The sequence below is a fragment of the Stegostoma tigrinum genome, chromosome 2 (assembly GCF_030684315.1).
Source record: "Stegostoma tigrinum isolate sSteTig4 chromosome 2, sSteTig4.hap1, whole genome shotgun sequence".
NCBI classification, from domain to species: Eukaryota; Metazoa; Chordata; class Chondrichthyes; order Orectolobiformes; family Stegostomatidae; genus Stegostoma; species Stegostoma tigrinum.
In genome coordinates this window covers 75,181,644-75,195,633 of record NC_081355.1, presented here as the reverse complement: position 1 = coordinate 75,195,633, position 13,990 = coordinate 75,181,644, and the positions used below count along the sequence as shown (strand labels likewise).

The 13,990-nt window shown below is 51.3% G+C and overlaps 1 protein-coding gene across 4 annotated transcripts in view; it reads right to left on the bottom strand.

The window, feature by feature from the left end:
* The window catches only part of LOC125461085 (dynein axonemal heavy chain 11-like), a 466,228-nt gene that overhangs the window by 160,592 nt on the left and 291,646 nt on the right, over nt 1–13,990 (bottom strand). For all 4 annotated transcript variants that reach the window (XM_059654665.1, XM_059654655.1, XM_059654658.1 and 1 more), the window contains one exon: nt 5,118–5,264. In XM_059654665.1, the coding sequence (XP_059510648.1) occupies nt 5,118–5,264 (147 nt within the window). The remainder of the gene's footprint in view (nt 1–5,117; nt 5,265–13,990) is intronic.

Below are 13,990 nucleotides of genomic sequence, written 5' to 3'. Positions count from 1 at the left end.
AGGGATGCAGTAGGGGAAGGGGAGATTTTGAAACTGGTGAAGTCCACATTGATACCATATGGCTGCACGGTTCCCAGGCAGAATATGAGTTGCTGTTCCTGCAACCTTCGGGTGGCATCATTGTGGCAGTGCAGGAGGCCCATGATGGACATGTCATCTAGAGAATGGGAGGGGGAGTGGAAATGGTTTGCGACTGGGAGGTGCAGTTGTTTGTTGCGAACTGAGCGGAGGTGTTCTGCAAAGCGGTCCCCAAGCCTCCGCTTGGTTTCCCCAATTTAGAGGAAGCCGCACCGGGTACAGTGGATGCAGTATACCACATTGGCAGATGTGCAGGTGAACCTCTGCTTAATGTGGAATGTCATCTTGGGGCCTGGGATAGGGGTGAGGGAGGAGGTGTGGGGACAAGTGTAGCATTTCCTGCGGTTGCAGGGGAAGGTGCCGGGTGTGGTGGGGTTGGAGGGCAGTGTAGAGCGAACAAGGGAGTCAGGGAGAGAGTGGTCTCTCCGGAAAGCAGACAGGGGTGGGGATGGAAAAATGTCTTGGGTGGTGGGGTCGGATTGTAAATGGCGGAAGTGTCGGAGGATGATGCGTTGTATCCGGAGGTTGGTCGGGTGGTGTGTCAGAACGAGGGGGATCCTCTTAGGGCGGTTGTGGCGGGGGCGGGGTGTGAGGGATGTGTTGCGGGAAATACGGGAGACGCGGTCAAGGGCGTTCTCGATCACTGCAACTTTCCCCCCACAGTGATCGAGAACGCCCTTGACCGCGTCTCCCGTATTTCCCGCAACACATCCCTCACACCCTGTCCCCGCCACAACCGCCCTAAGAGGATCCCCCTCGTTCTCAAACACCACCCTACCAACCTCCGGATACAACGCATCATCCTCCGATACTTCCGCCATTTACAATCCGACCCCACCACCCAAGACATTTTTCCATCCCCACCCCTGTCTGCTTTCCGGAGAGACCACTCTCTCCGTGACTCCCTTGTTCGCTCCACTCTGCCCTCCAACGCCACCACACCCGGCACCTTCCCCTGCAACCACAGGAAATGCTACACTTGTCCCCACACTTCCTCCCTCACCCCTATCCCAGGCCCCAAGATGACATTCCACATTAAGCAGAGGTTCACCTGCACATCTGCAAATGTGGTATACTGCATCCACTGTACCCGGTGTGGCTTCCTCTACATTGGGGAAACCAAGCGGAGGCTTGGGGACCGCTTTGCAGAACACCTCCGCTCAGTTCGCAACAAACAACTGCACCTCCCAGTCGCAAACCATTTCCACTCCCCCTCCCATTCTCTAGATGACATGTCCATCATGGGCCTCCTGCACTGCCACAATGATGCCACCCGAAGGTTGCAGGAACAGCAACTCATATTCCGCCTGGGAACCCTGCAGCCATATGGTATCAATGTGGACTTCACCAGTTTCAAAATCTCCCCTTCCCCTACTGCATCCCTAAACCAGCCCAGTTCGTCCCCTCCCCCCACTGCACCACACAACCAGCCCAGCTCTTCCCCCCAACCCACTGCATCCCAAAACCAGTCCAACCTGTCTCTGCCTCCCTAACCTGTTCTTCGTCTCACCCATCCCTTCCTCCCACCCCAAGCCGCACCCCCAGCTACCTACTAACCTCATCCCACCTCCTTGACCTGTCCGTCTTCCCTGGACTGACCTATCCCCTCTCTACCCCCCCCACCTACACTCTCTCCACCTATCTTCTTTACTCTCCATCTTCGGTCCGCCTCCCCCTCTCTCCCTATTTATTCCAGTTCCCTCTCCCCATCCCCATCTCTGATGAAGGGTCTCGGCCCGAAACGTCAGCTTTTGTGCTCCTGAGATGCTGCTTGGCCTGCTGTGTTCATCCAGCCTCACATTTTATTATCTTGGAATTCTCCAGCATCTGCAGTTCCCATTATCTCTGTAATCTGTCTTGTCTGGCAATATAAACTAGATCTTCACACTTCCTTTCATTTTTTTCCATAGCTGATATAATTGAAAATATGAACACTGACAGCAGAAGCTATGCTGGTAATCTTTCAGTCTGTCAAATTATGCTTCTTGAACACCATAATAAGAGATTGGAGAATCCTGCTATGTCCACAAGGGATCTAACCTTATTGTGATTTATAAGATCATGAGGGGCATAGTAAAAGTGAATAGCAAAGGTCTTTTCCCTCGGGTAGAGGGATTCAAAACTAGGGTTTTCTTTAAGGTGAGAGGAGAAAGATTTAAAAGGAACCTGAAGGGCAATTTTGTCACATAGAAAGTGGTTAGTACGTGGAATGGGTCACCACAGGAAGTGGTAGATGTAGGTGTAATTACAACATTTAGAAGACATTTAAGTAGACACATAAATAGGAAACGTTTAGAGGAATATGGGCCAAATGCAGGTGAACAGGACTATTTTAGTTTGGGAAACTTGGTCAGCATAGATGAGTTGAATTGAAGAGTCTGTTTTCATGCTGTATGAATGAATCTAAGATCCACTGCTAGAGTGAAATTGAGGATTCACTCTAGGTTTGTTGGGCACCAGAATAATGGGAGATATTTGACAGTAGGTATGGGTTATAGTTGGCTGGACTTTCCTATTGAACTGGATGGCAGCTGGTGCAACTTGGTTACTGCTCTGAGAGGTAAGTGAAAATTCTGAAGTAGATATTCACCATGAAGTAAAATGCTTCAAGTTCACCTCACCCCTATTCTGTAATTTGCATGGCTGGGACATCTTCTTCCAAACCAGTGGAAGTATTTAAAGATACCTGAACACCAAAGGCTTGCTGAGCCGAGAAAGGATAATCTCAACATCGGGAAGCAAAGACTGTTAAACTGATTTTCCAGTTTTCTTTCACCTCTGCTAATAATACTTCCCCTATTTGTTTACCTGTGTGTAAGGGTGTATTAGGGCAGTTTACAATGGCATTAGGATTTTTGCTAGGATTACATGCCAATGTTTTGTATCTTTTTATCCATAGCTATAGTCTAATTACTTGTAATATATAATCACTCTTAGCTAGTACAGTGATATGATTCGTGCTTTCTATATTCCTTGCTCTGAAAATGAGGTATACCGGGCTACTGTGTACACTTTATAAAACGTTAACATTTGGTACAATTTTGGGACTAGCCGGTCTAATTTATAGGGTGCTACCCAGTGGATCATAACACTTGTAACTGTCCTCTGAATTACTGTAAGAGGAATGATATATAAAGGCCACCTTGACTTTGTAGCTTCTCCGACGACCTTGGATTTTGTTCCCACCTCTTGGAGACACGCAGTCTATCAAGGTCAATACTGCCTGCCAGGTGTATTTTCTTAGGTACTATTTTCACCTATCTAATAAAGTATCGGCATCCAGAGCCTCTGCTGTCTGAAATGGATGGTAACCTCGTGCATGCATGTAATTTGGAGTCCAATAATGTCAAATGAATGGCAAGTTATTTTTATGAACGGTGATCATTCAATGCTGTACCTATGTAGTACTACAATATGGTGCAGATTGCAAATAAACATTTTCTATGCATTTAAAAGGGATGTTCATTTGCAAATCGATCACTGATACCTGATAAGAAGATAGAATTCTGGTTATATTTCCTGCATGATTATTTTTAGAATTAACAGCAATTTTCTTGACAGTAAGACAGGATTGCTACACGGCAGAAACACAGTTAGAACACACGTTTCCGGTGCCAGCACCACCATGCAGTTGAAGAGGATGATAAAGATATTTGGAGCAAGAAATATCATTTGCTGATGTGTTTGATGAGCCTGCACAGAAATCCATGGTCTCTTGCAAATATCCAATGTAACACCAGTTGTAGCTCAGCCTGAGCAGTTGTCAAGCAGTCCATAGTGCTGCTGAGAAACAAATAGCTACTTGCTACAATCTAATGGATTTCCCCAGAGCTGTCCTGCCAGATTTCCAACAGACAGTTGGTGCATTGTCTCTTGCATGACCTCTCATTGCCACTATCAGAGCTACTGCTGACAAAAAAAATGGAGTGGAACAACCACAGCATGAGATGGAGTTTAATGTGGAAACTCAATGCACAGGGGATCCTTAGAAATATACTATCATGAGTTAAGATTGGTTAGCGGATAGAAAAGACAGATTAGGAATAAATGGGAAAGTAGGAATAAATGCATTACTTTCATGGTGGTATATGGTAAAAAGTGGGATACCCCAATTATCAGTTTTTGGTCCAAAGTATATACACAAAACAATCAATAATTTTGGATGAAGGAACTGAGTATAACATTTCCAAGTTTACGAATAAGATAAAACTAATTGAGATGGTGAATGGTGAAGAGGATGTAAAGATGATTCAGGTTGATTTTGACAAAGTTGAGTAATCAGGAAAAACATGACAGATATAGTACAACGTAGATAAATGTAAAGTACGAAATGGCCTGCTACATATTGTGAGACCACAACTCCTGGCTTTGGAGCCAATGTCCAAAAGATATCATCTGCCGATGTGTTTGATGAACCTACGCAGAAAGGCACAGTATTATTTAAATGGTGATAGATTGGGAAAGGGATGTAACAAAAGGACCCAAGTGTCCTCGTATGATGGCCATCGAAAACAAAGTATGCAGGTACAGCAAGCAGTTAAGAAGCTAAATGGCATATTGTCCTTCATTGCAAAAAAGGTTTGAGTACAGGAGAAAGGATGTTTTACGGTATCTGCATGACCTTGGTGACAGCAGACTCAATGTTGCATGCAGCTTTTGTTTCCTTACCTAAGAATAGAAAACATACTTTCCATAGATGGAGTGGAGCCCAGACTGAATCTCCAGATGGGCAGGTTTCTTATATGAAGAGAGGTTGGGTTGACTAAGCCTGAATTTGCCAGAGATTAAAAGAATGAGACATGAGCACATAATAACGTATAAAATTTTGTCAGAGTTGACAGGATAAATTCAGCAACAAAAACAGAAGTTGCTGAAAATGTCAGCAGGTTTGCCAGCATCTGTGAAGAAAAAAACCAGAGTTAAAGTTTTGGGTCTGGTGATATTTCCTCTGAACTTAATTAAGTAGGTTAAGCTCAGAAATGGAGGGCCAGCGGCTTTAGAAGAGAGGAAGCAACTGGGAAAAAATGTTAAATACAGACCCTTTGCTCTTCTGCATCAACAATTGTCTTCTCATGGCTCACTTTCTCTGTCTGAAATCCTATTTTAGTTATTAGAGCTTCAGCATCTTGATTTCGAAACTTCAATTCAACCTCCTGAGATGCAAGCTTGCTTTTCAAATCTTCCACCTTATCAAAACAAAAACATGTCCAATAAATAGCTGCTAAACACATATCTATCTTGCTTCCAAAGAGTGGAATGGTAGAATGCGTCATTCAAAATTATAATCCAACTATTAAGAGATACAAGTAAAGTACTGTTTGTGTACTGAAATTTTGAATGAAAAATAATTAAGAGCGTGGCAAACACTTGAGATGTTTCTGAGCGGCATGATCAAATGTTGTTTTAGTCATTGCAGATTCTTTGTTTCCCTAATTACTGAGCAGTTTTCGATTGGATGTTTCTCGGTTTCTTCACCTTATGGATGTAAGTTTGCTCACCAAGCTGGAAGGTTCATTTTCAGACGTTTCATCACTTTTTTTTATTTGAAAAAATACTTTATTCATAAGATGTACAAAAAATAAAACATATTTATACACCTACCCAGTCATGCAAGCTGCTCCGGGTTACCCAGTGGGTACGTACACCAAAGGAAAAAAAACAAAACTAAGAAGAAAAGAAAACAAAGCAAAGAAAAGACCCTGGCAGTCTTCTCCCCGCACAGTTCCCATTGGCCCCCTGACCAGTTGGGGAAAGTGCCAGCTGGGCCCAGTTACCATATAGGGCCCTTTTTTCTATTCTGGATGAGGGATTTCATATGGTGGTCTTTCCTCACCGCGCCTTGGCGGCGGCTGCCCCAAGCTTTAGCGTGTCCCTCAACACGTAGTCCTGGACCTTGGAGTGCGCCAGTCTGCAACACTCGGTTGGGGTCAGTTCTTTCAGCTGGCAGACCAGCAAGTTGCGTGCAGACCAAAGAGCGTCTTTCACCGCATTGATGGTCCTCCAGGCGCAGTTGATGTTGGTCTCGGTGTGCGTCCCGGGAAACAGCCCATAGAGCTCGGAGTCCCGCGTCACGGAGCTGCTTGGGACGAACCTCGACAAATACCACTGCATCCCCCTCCAGACCTCCTGCGCAAAGGCACACTCCAGAAGGAGATGATCGACATCTCCTCCCCCACCCCCCCGCAGCTGCCTCGAGGGCAGCGTGTGGTGGCGCAGAGATTCCGGGCGTGCATAAAGGATCTCATTGTCAGAGCCCCTCTCACCGCTGGCCAAGCAATGTCCTTGTGCTTGTTTGAAAGTTCTGGCGATGAGGCATTCTGCCAAATGACTTTGGTAGTCTGCATGGGGAACCACACGACAGGATCCACCCTCTCCTTTTCCCGAAGGGTCTTGAGGATACTACGTGCTGACCACTGCCTGATGGCCTTGTGGTCAAAAGGTGTTTCCCTTCAAAAATTTCTCCATGAAGGACAGGTGGTACGGGATGATCCAACTACTCGGAGCGTTCCGCGGCAACGAGGCCAGGCCCATCCTTCGCAACACCGGGGACAGGTAGAACCTCAGTAAGTAGTGACACTTGGTGTTTGCATACTGAGGATCTATGCACAGCTTGATGCAGCCGCACACAAAGGTAGCCGTCAGGGTGAGGGTGGCGTTTGGTACGTCCTTTCCCCCATTTTCCAGGTCTTTGTACATGGTGTCCCTGCGGACCCAGTCCATCCTCGACCCCCAAATGAAATGGAAGATGGCCCGGGTGACCGCAGGGGCGCAGGTCCAGGAAATAGGCCAGGCCTGCACCACATACAACAGTACCAAAAGCCCCTCGCAACTGACAACCAGGTTCTTACCCGCGATGGAGGGGGACCGGAGCGTCAACCTGCCCAGCTTCTGCTTCAGTTTGGTGATACACTCCTCCCAATTCTTAGTGCACTCCCCAGGTCCACTGAACCAAACACCCAGCACCTTCAGGTAGTCTGTCCTGATGGTGAAGGGGATGAAGGAGCGGTCGTCCCAGTTCCCGAAGAACATGGGCTCGCTCCTACCCCTATTGACTTTGGCACCCGAGGCCAGTTCAAACTGGCCGCAGATGTCCAACAGCCTACTCACCGACCGACGATCGGTACAGAAGACGGCGACGTCGTCCATGTACAAGTAGGTCTTGACCTGAAGGCCTCCGCTGCCTGCGACAGTCATGCCCTTCAGGCTCACGTCCTTCCTGATGGATGCGGTGAAGGGAGCCACACAGCTCATGAACAAGGCAGGAGAGAGCGGGCAGCCCTGCCTGACTCCAGATCTGACGGGAAAACTGTCCGATTCCCACCCGTTGATCGAGACTGCGCTAACGATGTTGGTGCAGAGCAGCCGGATCCAATTGCAGATGCCCTCCCCGAATCCTAATTTGGAGAGGACGTCCCTCATGTAAGCATGAGAGACCCTGTTGAAGGCCTTCTCCTGGTCCAGGCTGATGAGGCAGGTGTCCACCCGCCTGTCCTGCACATAGGCGATCGTGTCCCTGATGAGCGCGAGGCTCTCAGCGATACTCCTGCCCGGCACAGCACGGGTTTGGTCAGGGTGAATCACTGAGTCCAGGACAGACCTGACCCGGTTGTCTATGACCTTGGCCAGGATTTTGTAGTCCACGTTCAATAATGAAATCGGAAGCCAATTCTTAGTTTCTTCCCTCTCCCCCTTCCTCTTGTAAATGAGGGTGATGATGCCCTTCCTCATGGACTTACACATTTCCCCTGCCCGAAGCGCACTATCGTACACCTCCATCAGGTCCTGGCCGATCAGGTCCCACAGAGCGGAATACAGCTTGACCGGTAAGCCGTTGCTCCCGGGAGTCTTATTCCTCTCAAAGGACTAGAGGCCTCTGGTCAGCTCGTTCAGGGATATCGGCCGGTCCAGCCACTCCCTCGTACTGTCGTCTAAAACCTCTGTGATAGACGACAGGAACGACTCGGAGGCCGTGCTGTCCTTGGGCTTCGTGTCGTATAGTCCGGCATAGAAGGATCTGTTGATCCTCAAAATGTCGGGCTGAGACGACGTCACCGAGCCATCATCCTCCTTCAGCCGGCTAAGCACAGAGCTCTCTTTGTGCACCTACTGAAAGAAGAAACGCAAGCACGTCTCGTCCTGCTCCACGGAGTGGACCCTGGACCGAAAGATTATCCTGGAGGCCTCCGCGTTGGAATGCCATGCTTCTCGGAATTCCCATGTGTGACATCAACAAACACATTGATTTGGAGCCCATCTACCACCCTCTGAGAAAAAGAACAGGAAATGACATCACCAACACAGGAAATGACATCACCAACCCAAGGAAACCTAAACACATAAATAGAAAGCAGGACATAACACCAGTGCTTCACTGGAGGCTCACTGATGATGTTACCTAGAATGGTGACAAATTGTCTGAAAACTAACCTTCCCGCTCAGTGAACCAGCTTACATCCAGAACAAAATAAAGACCCACTCTTTTGTGGACCGAGCAGAGGAGAGTGTGACTGTGTTGAAGGTGGAAGGAAGATGTCGGGTTGGCTGTGCACCCTTGCAACTGGTGGATCTTAATGCTGGCTTCGGCCTAACGCTGGTTCAGGGGAGCAGCCAACCTGCAACGATGGCTGCGTCGAGCACTCGTGCCCCGGGTCAGGGGGTCCGGAACACCATCTGCGTTTCCGTGAAGAAGGTGGATGAAGGTGCACCTGTGGATCGCACCTTCTTCGTGAAGAGGGTCCTGTTGGACTGTTGTGGGTTCGCTGCTGCGGACGTTTACTGCCTGCAGGATTTCCCCGGAGGTGGTTTCTATGATGTAACCTTCAGGAGTGCCAAGCTTTGCGAGCGCTTCCTGGAGGTTTTGAAGGAGAAAGGAGGTGAGGGCCCCCTCTCCGTACTGACTGCTGTCCCGCTGTTTGTGATGCCGGTGCAGAGGAGCCGTATGGTGACTGTCCACATGTACAACCCGCATGTGCCAGCAGTTGATGTCCTGACCTTCCTCGGAAGGTACGTGAAGGTGGAAGGGGACCTAACCAACATGATGGACCCCTTTGGCATCTGGACCAGTAAGAGGCAGGTCAGGGTGATGCTGAGGATGGGCGCAGACGGGAACATTGTACACCCACCGTCCAGCTTCGCGATTGGCGGGAGCAAGGGCTACTTGACCTACGCAGGGCAACCTAAAGTCTGCCATGCCTGTGGTAGGTCAGGTCACGTGGCGGCCGACTGCAAAGCCACCATCTGCAGGGAGGAGGGACACCTTGTAAAGGATTGCCCACAAGACAAAAGCTGCAACCTTTGCGGGGAAGCGGGCCACCTCTATAGGGCATGGCCACAGCAGGGGACCACCTACGCCCAGGTCGCCGGCAGGGGCAATGTGGGGCAAGCCCCCGCAGAGGAGAGGAAGGCACCAGGCCCCTGCAAGGACCCCCCCTAATGTGCAGGAGGGCCAGGTTGTGCAGGAGGGCCCAGCCCCGCAGGACAGACCTGAGGCCAGCAAAGTGCCCCTGCAGGCTCTGCTCCCCCCGGGCAAACCAGAGTCGATGGAGGAGGCGACAGGTGACCCAGGGGAGTGGACAACAGTCTGGAAGGCGAGGAGGAAGGCGCGCTGGCGGGCCCTGGCGCCGCAACCATCAGGCGGGAAGAGGCAGCTACAGGGGGGCTATAAGAGCTCTTCTGACAAGGGGGATTCGGAGGAGGCCCGCCCAAAGCAGAAGCTAAAGATCTCAAGGGAGAAGGAAAGCAGTACCCCGAGTCCAGGTGACGGGAGGCGTCCTGAGGCTCCCTATGACACCCAGCCACGTGCCGCTGGGGCCTTGGAGGGTCCCCCGGAACCTTCAGGCAGGAAGCAGGAAACAGCGTGTCCCCAGCCTGACCCAGAGCCGGATTCTCCTGCCTCCGTAACCCCGATGGGGGGGATGCCACCCAGAAGGCAGCACAGACGGTTTCCTGATCCTGGAGAGTGTCCAGCAGTTCGCCCGGGCAATGGGCATGAAAGGACAAATGGAGGGGCTGGACCTTGGACTTGGGGAGGGTACTGCGGTCACTGCCCACAATGGGGGTACGAGTTGCGAGCATTAATGTGCGCAGCGTCAAGTCCACCGCAAGATGTGTGTCCACGTTGGCCTACCTGACCACCGTCAAGGCCGACCTCCTGTTTCTGCAGGAGTGCGGGATACCGCACCTCGGCAGGTACGGGAAATGGTTGGGCGCCTGGACCTGTGGCCCTTCGATCTGGTCGGGGGGGGGTAACGACTATCGCTCCTCGGACCTGGCTATTCTGCTGCGGGGGCGCAACTTCACCATGTCTCAAGTTCAGGAGGTGGTGGAGGGGCGCCTCCTAGTGGCTGATGTTACCTACAGGAACGCTCCCCTGAGGCTGATCAACGTGTACACCCCAGTGGTATGGAGTGAGCAGTTGGCCGTCCTGCAGCGGCTTCCACCCCTGCTGGCTATGTCCAGGCCGGTCATCCTAGGCGGAGATTTCAACTGCATCATCGATGCAGATGGAAGATCCGGCGTGGGGACAGCGGGTGGGGGGAGTCAACTGGACATCACGTCCAGATTCCTGATGGGCACGGTGAAGGACGCCAAGCTGCTCGACGTCTTCAGAACCCCTGCAGACGGAGCACAGCGGAGATACACCTGGTCGCAGCTAGACAGGTCTATCTGCTCAAGGATAGACTTCCTGCTTTTGTCACGGGCGTTCTCGGTCAGGTCCACCAGCGTCGAGCCGGTGTTCTTCTCTGACCACTGCCTCCTGCTGGCCGATTGTCACTTACAGGATGACCAGCCGGCCGGCAAAGGGGTGTGGAAGCTCAACACGACTCTGTTGACCTCAGAAAATGTCGAGGATCTTAAGAGGGAGTACGCCGGTTGGAGAACCATGAAACCCCTCTTTGAGTCTCCGGGCGAGTGGTGGGAGACAGTGAAGGAGAACATCAAGAGGTTCTTGGGTGTTCGGAAGGCGAGAGAGAGGCAGGGAAAGCTATCGCGACTCCAGAAAAGGATGCAGAACCTGCTCCTTCTGCAGTCGATGGGGGTTGATGTCATGGAGGACCTCCGCGAGGTGAGGGGTCAGCAAGCCTCACTCTTCGCCACGAGGCCTCCAGGATAATCTTCCAGTCCAGGGTCCGCTCCGTGGAGCAGGACGAGATGTGCTCACGTTTCTTCTTTCAGAAGGTGCACAAAGAGAGCTCTGTGCTTAGCCGGCTGAAGGAGGACGATGGCTCAGTGACGTCGTCTTGGCCCAGCGTTTTGATCCTTCTATGCCGGACTGTACGACGCAGAGCGCACGGACAGCACGGCCTCCGAGTCCTTCCTGTTGTCTATCATGGAGGTCTTAGACGACAGCACAAGGGAGTGGCTGGACTGGCCAATATCCCTCGACCAGCCTACCTGAGCCCTCTAGTCCTTTCAAAGGAATAAGACTCCCGGGAGCGACGGCTTACCGGTCGAGCTGTATTCCGCTCTGTGGGACCTGGTCGGCCAGGGCTTGCTGGAGGTGTACGATAGTGCGCTTCCGGCAGGGGAAATGTGCAAGTCCATGAGGAAGGCCATCATCACCCTCATTTACAAGAAGGGGGAGAGGGAAGAAATTAAGAATTGGCGTCCCATTTCATTATTGAACATAGACTACAAAATCCTGGCCAAGGTCATAGACAACCGGGTCAGGTCTGTCCTGGACTCAGTGATTCACCCTGACCAAACCTGTGCTGTGCCGGGCAGGAAGATCGCTGAGAGCCTCGCGCTCATCAGGGACACGATCGCCTACGTGCAGGACAGGCGGGTGGACACCTGCCTTGTCAGCCTGGACCAGGAGAAGGTCTTCGACAGGGTCTCTCATGCTTACAGGAGGGATGTCCTCTCCAAATTGGGGTTTGGGGAGGGCATCCGCAATTGGATCCAGCTGCTCTACACCAACGTCGTTAGTGCAGTCTCGATCAACGGGCGGGAATCGGACAGTTTTCCCGTCAGATCTGGAGTCAGGCAGGGCTGCCCGCTCTCTCCTGCGTTGTTTGTGTGCTGTGTGGAGCCCTTCGCCGTATCCATCAGGAAGGACATGAGCCTGAAGGGCATGACTATCCCAGGCAGCGGAGGCCTTCAGGTCAAGGCCTCCTTGTACATGGACGACGTCGCCGTCTTCTGCACCGATCGTCGGTCGGTGAGTAGGCTGTTGAACATCTGCGGCCAGTTTGAACTGGCCTCGGGTGCCAAAGTCAATAGGGGTAAGAGCGAGGCCACGTTCTTCGGGAACTGGGCGACCACTCCTTCATCCCCTTCACCATCAGGACAGACTACCTGAGGGTGCTGGGTGTTTGGGTCGGTGGAGCTGGGGCGTGCACTAAGAATTGGGAGGAGTGTATCACCAAACTGAAGCAGAAGCTGGGCAGGTTGACGCTCCAGTTCCCCTCCATCGCGGGTAAGAACCTGGTTGTCAGTTGCGAGGGGCTTTTGGTACTGTTGTATGTGGCGCAGGCCTGGCCTATTTCCTGGACCTGTGCCCCTGCGGTCACCCGGGCCATCTTCCACTTCATTTGGGGGTCGAGGATGGACTGGGTCTGCAGGGACACCATGTACAAAGACCTGGAAAATGGGGGAAAGGACGTACCAAATGCCACCCTCACCCTGACGGCTACCTTTGTGTGCGGCTGCATCAAGCTGTGTGAGATCTTCAGTATGCAAACACCAAGTGTCACTACTTACTGAGGTTCTACCTGTTCACGGTGTTGTGAAGGATGCGCCTGGCCTCGTTGCCGTGGAATGCTCCGAGTAGTTGTACCATCCCGTACCACCTGTCCTTCGTGGAGAAATTTTTGAAGGGAAACGCCTTTGACCACAAGGCCGTCAGGCAGTGGTCAGCACGTAGTATCCTCGGGACCCTTCGGGAAAAGGAGAGGGTGGATCCCGTCGTGTGGTACTCCACGCAGACTGCCGAAGTCGTTTGGAGAATGTCTCATCGCCAGAACTTTCAAACAAGCACAAGGACATTGCTTGGCTGGCGGTGAGTGGGGCTCTGCCAGTGAGATCCTTTATGCACGCCCGGAATCTCTGCGCCACCACACGCTGTTCTCGAGGCAGCTGTGGGGGGGACGAGACTGTCGATCACCTCCTTCTGGAGTGTGCCTAAGCGCAGGAGGTCTGGAGGGGGATGCAGTGGTATTTGTTGAGGTTCGTCCAAAGCAGCTCCGTGACGCGGGACTCCATGCTCTACAGGCTGTTTCCTGGGATGCACACTGAGAACAACATCAACTGCGCCTGGAGGACGATCAATGCGGTGAAAGACGCTCTTTGGTCTGCCCGTAACTTGCTGGTCTGCCAGCTGAAAGAACTGACCCCGACCGAATGTTGCAGACTGGCGCACTCCAAGGTCCAGGACTACGTGCTGAGGGACATGCTAAAGCTTCGGGCAACCGCTGTCAAGGTGCGGTGGGGAAAGACCACCGTATGAAACCCCTCGTCCAGAATAGAAGAAAGGGCCCTATCTGGTAACTGGGCCCAGCTGGCGCCTTCCCCAACTGGTCAGGGGGCCAACGGGGACTGTGCGAGGAGACGACTGCCGGGGTATTTTCTTTGCTTTGTTTTTTTCTTCTTTGTTTTGTTTTTTCCTTTAGTTGGTGTACGTACCCCCTGGGTAACCCAGAGCAGCTTGCATGACTGGGTAGGTATATAAATGTTTTATTTTTTGTACATTCTATGAATAAAATTTTATATTTTATCAAATAAAAAACAAGTGATGAAACGTCTGAAAACGAACCTTCCAGCTCATTGAGCAAACTTACATCCAGAACCTCAACCTGAGCTATAAATCTTCTCAAATTCTTCACCTTATGTCTGACTTCTGCTTACTCAGTTCTGATTTGCAACTGTTCTAGTTAAACCAACCACTGCTAACTGATACAGAAATAAAATTTTA